Source organism: Calidris pugnax, unplaced genomic scaffold, assembly GCF_001431845.1.
Source record: "Calidris pugnax isolate Ruff unplaced genomic scaffold, ASM143184v1 scaffold28, whole genome shotgun sequence".
Lineage (NCBI taxonomy): Eukaryota > Metazoa > Chordata > Aves > Charadriiformes > Scolopacidae > Calidris > Calidris pugnax.
In genome coordinates this window covers 8,739,446-8,747,879 of record NW_015090842.1, presented here as the reverse complement: position 1 = coordinate 8,747,879, position 8,434 = coordinate 8,739,446, and the positions used below count along the sequence as shown (strand labels likewise).

General features: G+C 48.6%; 1 protein-coding gene across 1 annotated transcript; it reads right to left on the bottom strand.

Moving 5' to 3' along the window:
• Positions 1-676: 676 nt before the first annotated feature.
• Positions 677-6,271, bottom strand: MAP1LC3B (microtubule associated protein 1 light chain 3 beta). The gene is made up of 4 exons (XM_014942556.1): positions 6,250-6,271; positions 5,686-5,741; positions 3,114-3,220; positions 677-1,050 (listed from the first exon to the last, which is right to left on the bottom strand). The coding sequence occupies exons 1-4, from the start codon at positions 6,251-6,253 to the stop codon at positions 876-878; spliced, it is 342 nt and encodes a 113-aa protein (XP_014798042.1). The 5' UTR covers positions 6,254-6,271; the 3' UTR covers positions 677-875.
• Positions 6,272-8,434: the final 2,163 nt, after the last annotated feature.

The window sequence follows — 8,434 nt, the reverse complement described above, 5'->3', positions numbered from 1 at the left end:
CCCCCCCCCCCCCCCCCAGCCCCTCCACTGCCTTCTCCCTTAGGGAACAGCAAACCTCCGGGTGGGGGTGGGAGAGATCCATCTTTTGGAAGCGAGCCCAAAATTCGTAACAGACCGGAGTTTCTTTCAGTGTTACCTGTCCAGGTGTGTATTTTACAGTTAAAACACTTCCTAAAACTACAATAAAGCTGTGGTGTTTGGTATGAGTATTTCAGAAAGCGGCACCTTTCCTAAATGGGAGGTGCCGCAAAAAACAGACAAAAAAAAAAAAAGGAAAAAAAAAAAAAAAGAGTTTTAACTCCCCCAGCTCACCCCAAACCCTTGCCTGAACTCCCTGCAGTGCTGACACCAGTCTCGCTCAGCTGCAGGAGACAAAGCTCCGCTTTGGAACATTAAAACCTATTTGCTCTCATGAGAAGCCTTCCCATTTGTCTATTATTGTTTGTTTGTTTAAAAAAAAAACAAAACTTTAAGGAATTAAAGGGAGATTTTTCCAGAAAACTGTCACACGAAACACTTTAGCTCCTCCCTGGTGCCTGTTTGCTTGTTATTAAAAGTCAATCGAGTGTCCCTTTCTTTGCAATTGTCACGTGCGCAATTGGGTTCCGTTCATAAAAGTCCAGAAATGTAAATGTGCCTGTGTGGAATATTACAGCAGGTTTCAAAGCCGGAGAGGTTGCTCGTCTGTACTGTTTTAATAGTCACAAACAAGGCAAGGTAAGATGAGACACCTGCTAAAGCAAGACTACGCTAAGGTACTGAGAGCAGAGGTGACATCCGTTTTTTTTTTTTCCCTGGGGTGTGTGTGGGGAAGAGTTGGGGGGGTGACGGCCAAGGGTAAACCAAAATCCTAGGCTAGAAGCCGCTCGCCTGTCTTAGACGGAAGATTGCACTCCAAAAGTCTCCTGAGAGGCGTACACCATGTAGAGGAAGCCATCCTCGTCCTTCTCGCTCTCGTACACCTCGGATATGGGTGTGGAAACGCTCACCATGCTGTGTCCGTTGACCAGGAGGAAGAAGGCCTGGTTGGAGTTCAGCTGCAGGCGCCGCCTGTCAGGGGGGAGGTCAGGGGAGCGGGGAGGGGAAGGAGTTTGACAGTGATGACTCTGCTTTTCCACTCACATCCACCCAGGACACATGGCAAGACAAAGTCCCTCGCCACCCACAGCGGCGAGGTGTCCCCACCCAAAGCAGCCCTGCCCCTGGAGAAGGCATTTGCTTCCCACCTCAAAGTTATATTTAATTTATCTGCTAAATCCATGCGAATCCACCTACTGACAGAAGCCCTTATGTCACTGGAAAAGCCAGGCTCCAGAAGGGCATTAAACTGAAGTGAAAAGGAAGAGTTACTCCTCGCTAGGATGGCGCTGGGGCAGTGACATCATCCCTCTACAGCCAGCAAACTGGTGAGGCCTGAGGGACCTTTGGCTCACAGCTTCACTCAACAGCTTCTCCTGGAAACACAAACCCGAGCTGACCTTGAGAGATCTGCATGAAGATGGGGAGGGAGGACGGGCAGAGCTGCCACGAGAAGGCCCTGGACCTTTTAAACTCCCTTTGCCACCAGTTCTGGAACAGGCTGCTTTAAACCTTTGGAGCATCTTGCCCCGTCTTCTCCTCCCTCCCAGGAGAAGCATCCCAGAGAAAGGCAGAGTGTGACAGACTTCACAGACCGCGTGGCACAGTCAACATCTAACTTTGGGGTTTCCCTCAGATCGTTCACTCCGGTTGGGGCAAAATAGCTACTTTCTGCTGAACTGCCACTCCATAAATCAAGTAAGCACTCAGATATGTGGAGGTGCAACCAGAGGAAGAAGAACAGATCAGTAGAGCTTCCTGCTGCTTCTGCTCCCTGCTGAGGGGCAGCAGCAGCTGGAAAAAAAGGATTTATTTAGCCTCCCAGGCACAGCCCTGGAAAGGGACCCTTCCAGAACCAAGCTCTAATCTCTCCAGAGCGAGCAGGCAGCAGCCAGGGGAGGGGTGGGACGGACGGGCTCTGCCAAACACAAGAGGAGTTGGCCAAGGACCAAGTCCAGCTGGGACCAGGTCACCTATTAACAATGAAGCCAAAGAAAAAGGTGGGGGAAACCCTTCAGCTGGCTGTTAACCATTTTGCCCGGGGCCTTTAATGTTCATGAGAAATTCTGGGAGACTTGAGCAACACAGTTCCTGCTTCCAGAACCCTATCTCACCACCTTACTCGAGTAAGAGCTGGGATTTGCTTGCAACAGAGAGTTTTTGTATGAGCCTCCGAGGCAGGGAATTGTTTGGACACGTGGGGCAACTCTCAGTTTTTACAGCTTGTGGCCTCCAAGAACCAGCTTCCTGCTACACTGTGACCAACAAAAAGCAAACTCTGGTTTGCTGCTAACTTCCAAGTTTACCGCTTGAGAACTCTTTACTAATGAGATAGTCCCTTCTTGACACGAAGCCAGGAGAAATGCACTTCTAGCAGAATTCCTGACCACAATTTTCGACCACACAACTTCCACTCCACGGCTACTTCCCCTTCCCCTCTTCTTGTCAGCAAAGCTCAGCCCCAGAGAGGAGCAGTACCCGAGCCACAGTCTGTGCACACAGCTGGGACAAAGAGACACTGGTCTGAACATCTCTTTTTTGGGCCTCAACACTGTCATGGGGGGAAACCTCATTTCACCATCAAAGGATGCCAACATCAACCCCAAGCAACAGCTCAGAGCTCTGGCCATGAGCCCAAACTCCCCGTTCTGTGGGTGGGAAGGGGCAGGCACTCCGCAGAGGGACTCCCAGCCAGAACATTGGGAAAGCATCCCAAAATAGGCAAGCAGGAAGCACTGGAGCCCTGGGCCAGAAGTTAGACAAGGATTTGTAACCCCAGACTCCCTCCTATGTCTCTGGGAACCAGTGATTTCTCTTGAAAGCAGAGTACCAGCTCAGCTCAGCTCAGAATTTTTCCCCAGCAAAGCCAAAGGAAAAAGCATGTCTTATGAATTTGTCCTAACGATGATACCAAGCACTCATTAGATGAATTTTCCATTTAAAGAGCTCCCAAATGTATACACCAGCTGGGGAATTAATAAAGAATCATACAGCCTTAGGCTGATGCAGCTTACGCTGAAATCACAGCATACTACCTGATAATTTTGATTAGCTCGCTCATGTTGACGTGATCTGGCACCAGGAACTTGGTCTTATCCAGAACTGGAAGCTGCTTCTCTCCCTTGTACCTTTCAATGATCACCTGAAAAGAAACAAAGAGCAAGGAGCAGATGTGAAATGCAGAAACGGTGTCTGTGCCCTCATCTTGCAGCAAAATACAAGCATTTCTGCTCAACTCCATTTCCCTTCGTTTGTGAATGAAGTATCTTGAATCTGAAAAGGAATAATCATAATTATCTTCACGTGCCTCTTGTTCTGTTTGCAAGAGTCTCTGCACGAAGGGGTAACAAAGAAGGATTTAACAGCAAACATCCACAGCTTGGGTGCTGTTTTACAACAGTTCATTTGTCAGAATCGTTTCATCTAGCAATGAATTACCCAGCAACAAGAAAACTCCACAAAAGATAAGGCACAGTTCCCTCCAAGACATTACAGCCGCTGACTAGGGGCTTGGGCTGCTATGGAAGTCTGAAAATTGAACCAGTTTTCACTAGAATTTCTCCAGTTTCAGGCCATGTCTTTCTAAGAACTACACCCCCAGGTTAGAATGCTCTTCCATTCACCTTCCATGGTTATTCTAATGCATAACAAAAAGCTACTTTCAAAGGGTATAAAGCCTCAGAGGAGAGAATTTCCTCCTCCTTAATCTCAAGACAGCATGCTGAGGAACCAGTAATTCTGTGAAGATTGTTATGTAGTAACTACTTAATTCACAAGGAAATTGCAGATTTGCCAATTTAAGTAGCACCCTGCCCAGCAACTACATTTAGTTCCTGCTTTTAAAAAATGATCTCAGAATTTATGTGCTCCGGTTTCCACAGCCATGTGGGTTTTGTTGTTTTTAAATCAACGGTAGCTACGTGACACCATTCACTTGGATCATTTCCACGCTCACGGGGTCTGGCTGTGTTGATATTCAAAAGTTGCACAGGTGAAGTGATATTGAGCCAATTTAATTATATCAGAGAAAGATTTTCTTACACCATCTTAAATATACACTGGCTCATTCTGGAAAAAAAAAACCAACCCAACACTATTGTTAAAAAAAGTAGACTGTAACCAGTAGATAATATTTCCAATAGCAAAATGAAGGATGTTGACAGGACAGGAGGAATTTACCATCTAGCGTGACATTGCCATCTTATCTCATCCAGAGCTGCTAATGATAATAACGAGGCAGTGACTCAAGCTAGGAACATGGACAGGCAACCACAGCAAGCCTCCAGGGATCCCAGCAGGCCTCTGCCATACTTGTGAGTTTGCATCTTCTGCAATGTGCTCAGGTACCTCTAATTTCTGCTGGCAATATGTCCCTGGCTGGTTTAAAATGAGAGCTTTGCTATAAATCAATGGCTTTCAATCTGTGGTCACAGAGCCTGGGGACTAGGGCTAAGTGATCTGTGAAAGGTGGGTGAGAAAGCAATCTTCTGTCAGGAAACAGATTTGTTGGGAAAGGGCCTTTTGGGGAAAACTGCATATTCCAGACAAGTCAGAAAATCTCTGCTATAAAATGTTATTTGTTCCCATGGCCAACAGCAACGTAAAACAGCAGCAGCTTCAAGATAAAGCAGTTTAAAGCTAAAGGAAAACTGAAAAGCTTTCAGTTTCTGTTTGACACGGAGGCAACAACTGTTTCTGGTAACGAACTTGCGCTGCAATTGTGGACAGTTTGCAGTTTGTTCACAGCAGAATTTCCACTTGCAGGGATCACCAGCTCTCATCACCGAGAACCAAACGCTGAGGTGTCCCATTAAGTCCTCTCTTCTGCTCCCCAAGATCTCCTCAGACCTTTCCTGTTCCACCAAACAGCCACAAAGATGTCTGCATCTATTGCTTACTGTGGTGACAGCTGTCACACAAAAGCCCAGGACTTCACAACTTCACCAGTTGTGAAGAATTCTCAGCAATAGACCACAATCCATGCCTTTTGCTTCCTAAAATGCTTTGCTTTGTAACCTTGAGGATGCCATAAACAAAAGAAAATAAAAATGCAGGCAGCATTTTGAGCTGACCAGCTAAAGAAGAGTGACAAGGTGAGGGTAGATCCCTCCTTTGAGGTGGCCCAACACTATGGTGGAGGGGGCTGAAGGCCAAGCAGCGTTTCTGGAGACCTGTTTCCCAGAAGGCAAACATTTCTTGTCTTTCTGAGCACAGATTGGTGATGAAAGCCATTAACTGCCTCTACATTACTGTGTATTCTTCTTGGTTAGTCTCTGCAGACTCTTCTTTTGGAGAAGAAAAACACTGAGATGAGAAAAGCTGAACACTCAGGAGAATCTCAGCGCTTAAGCGGGGTGTGGTTTGCTTTGAAGTTACAACACGCAACTGGAGTACACAGGAAACCTCGTTTCCTTCAGTCCCCAGCCAGCACCTTGCTCTGCCACACTGGCTGCTGGTTACTAGTTTGAGAATGTTTCTGAAATCCAGGCTTAAAGACCCTGTACAGCCAAATTGTAATTTGGTCTCATCAAGACAGCTCTCTTACAGGTTTCCAGCTACTAAAAAGAACATGAGATTGGAAATTGACGTGAAAAGAACCAGACTTACTGGTATTTTAGTTGGATGCTGATCCCGAATCAGTCGTACATCTTCCACTCTTTGCTCTGCAAGAGATTAAAAAAAAAAAGTCTGTTCAAACATCCACAGTTAATGCCATTATTACCTTATTTCTCCACCCCTGAAAAAGACGGACTGAAAGTTAGTAAAAGCCATAAAACCAAATTCAGGCAAAGCAGTTTTCAGATGGGACAGCACTGTCACAAGTGAAAACCTCTCCTTGGACAGATGATACTTTGCTCTTTAAGCCAAGGTGGCAAGTACTGCATGCACGCTGCCTGGGACTCCTAGAAAGTGCTAAAGAAGACAGCCTCCTCCCCACATACCTCGTTTTCTACCCACTAAAGCAGACGTATAATCTCATAAATTTACAGCATCGAATTACACCACCCAAATTAACGACTAAATATCCCGTACTATTTCTGCGAGGTCCCAGAAGAGGAAGTTGTCAACAATTATCTGAGACCTAAGACTGGCCGGAGCCCGGCAGCATCAGCTTACGCCCTGCGTTCTAGCATTACCGAATTACAGCTTTCCGTTTTGATTATGCCGCACCCATTGTTGCAGAAGCTGTCGGTCAGTTCTTGTGTACCTAGACATTCACCCTCTCCCCTCTGCCAGTTTTCAGAATAAAGTTCACCTCTCCTCAGACATAAATATTAATAGCACAGATATTATAAGCCAGGCTGAAGTACACCTCCGAGCCAAAGTAAACAGGCGCAGTTGCTTTTAGAGGCAGTCGCATCTGCTTATACCCTGCCCACTTTCAGATTCAGTGAACTCAATTTTAACCTCTCCAGCTCTTTTTCAGCGGGCCGGGGCTTTCCAGGCCATCCCCATCTTATAAACACCTCTCGGAGAGAAGATTTAGTGTTGCATCACAGCTTTAGCAGCGAGAGGTGCAGCTCACGGGAGAGGAAGAGCTTAGACCAGCAGCCCAGCTCCTGGCTGGTATGTTAATGCACGGGGCACGCTACCTGTCCCGTGGCTCAGCAAGAACATCACTCAGCTCCCCATTAGCCCACATTAAGTCCGCGTGCATGAAATACATCTCTGCACCTTATTACGAGCCCAGCAAGGAAATGCAACTCACGTGAATCACGGTTTGAAGCTGGAGGTGAATCAAGCAGAACTAAGGCAAGGAGTATGCAAAGCCTCCGCCTGACCAACAACCTGGAAGCCGTCCTGCTTCGCCCCACACAGCCCAAGCCACACTCTTACAGACCAGCATTAACACTTCAAGAGCAGAGATACCAGCTAATTAAAATACTTTTTAAGATTAACCAGAAACACAAGAGATACGGTGAGCGAATGGGACCAATCGTTAACCCAGCGAGCACGGAGAGGTCTGACTAACTTTTCAACTGAAACAGGTTTGTTCACGGCAATGTTATTCAGCAGAACTCCCTGGAGCAGAAGGAACATAAACCGGACAAATCATTGAGATTATTGTATATGGCATGTTCAAAATCAGGCTTCAGTCAGCCACAGATAAACACTGTTCTCTGACGACATTAGTTGCAGTGGCAACTGCTTGGCTGCCATCCTAGCTGAACTTAATACCTGCAACAGAGGCTGCTGACAGGCGATGGGGTCAACAACAGTTTTGGAAGACTCCAAGAAAAGGGAGTCTTCCCTCTGTTAGATCCAAATTCTCCCTGCTTCAACGCGGAGAACAGCTTACGTCTAACAGAACAACAAAGACAAGGATGGGCACGCTAGAAAGCTCTCTTAAGCAGCTTGACTTTAACCCAAAGGCAGGAAGAAAAGAAAATCTGGATCAATTACTTCCACCGATTCCATTTTACGTACAGGATTTTATAGCTCACGCAGAAATAGGTTACGCTGCCAGTTCTTGTTACCCTCAGAGCATTTCAGCCTACCTCACCGACACACATGAACAGATCCCCAGCTCTCTGATTGCTTTGGTCCCATCCCAGGCACAGAAAGAAGCGTTGGCACCGCTCTATCAAGGCTGTTCCTTCTAGAAAGGGACTAATCTCATTTTCCCAGCCATCATTACACAGCTCTTTTCGATGCCTTTGCTAGTTTCCAATAACTAAACGGAGGCAGGAGACACAGGTCCCAGTCCACTCCTGGCTCCCCGGGCAGAGAATTCCTCACTCCGTGCCAAGTGCCAAACAGCAAGTGGAGCTTAATTCTGCTGTCACTGGTGGGGACGAGGCCGGACACTGAGCAGACAGGCCCGGGAGGGAAGGGCAGGCCCAGCTCCTGGCACAGGGCGATGTTTCCCGGCTCCCGGGAATTCTGCGACCGATAATAGACGATGTGGAGAGCCCCATCTCCCCACCCCGAGCCCTTCTCCCGACCCAGCTCACCCCGGTGCCACCCACCGACACCCAAAGATGACCCTGCCCCAAACTTCCCGGCTCCGTGCCCGCAGAGGAGCGGAGGGGCTCGGCCTCGCCGGGGCGGAACCGGCAGGGCTGGGGAGGCCGGGGTTTGTTTCCATTGCAGGCGGCGACACCGGCCGGGGACACCCGCCCAAGCCCTCGGGTGGCCCCGCGGACCGGGGCAGGGAGGCCGGGCCGCGGTGTCCCGGCCGTCAACGGGAGCCGGCCCCGGGGATCTCCGCCGTTCCGAACCGGATCCGTCCCCTCCCCGCCACACCGATCGCCCCCCCTCTCCCCCGCCCAGCCCCGCAGCGAGGGCAGCCGCCGCTGTCCGCACCCCGCGGCCCGCCCGCCGAGCGACAAGGCCCGGAGGGGGCCGGGGCGGG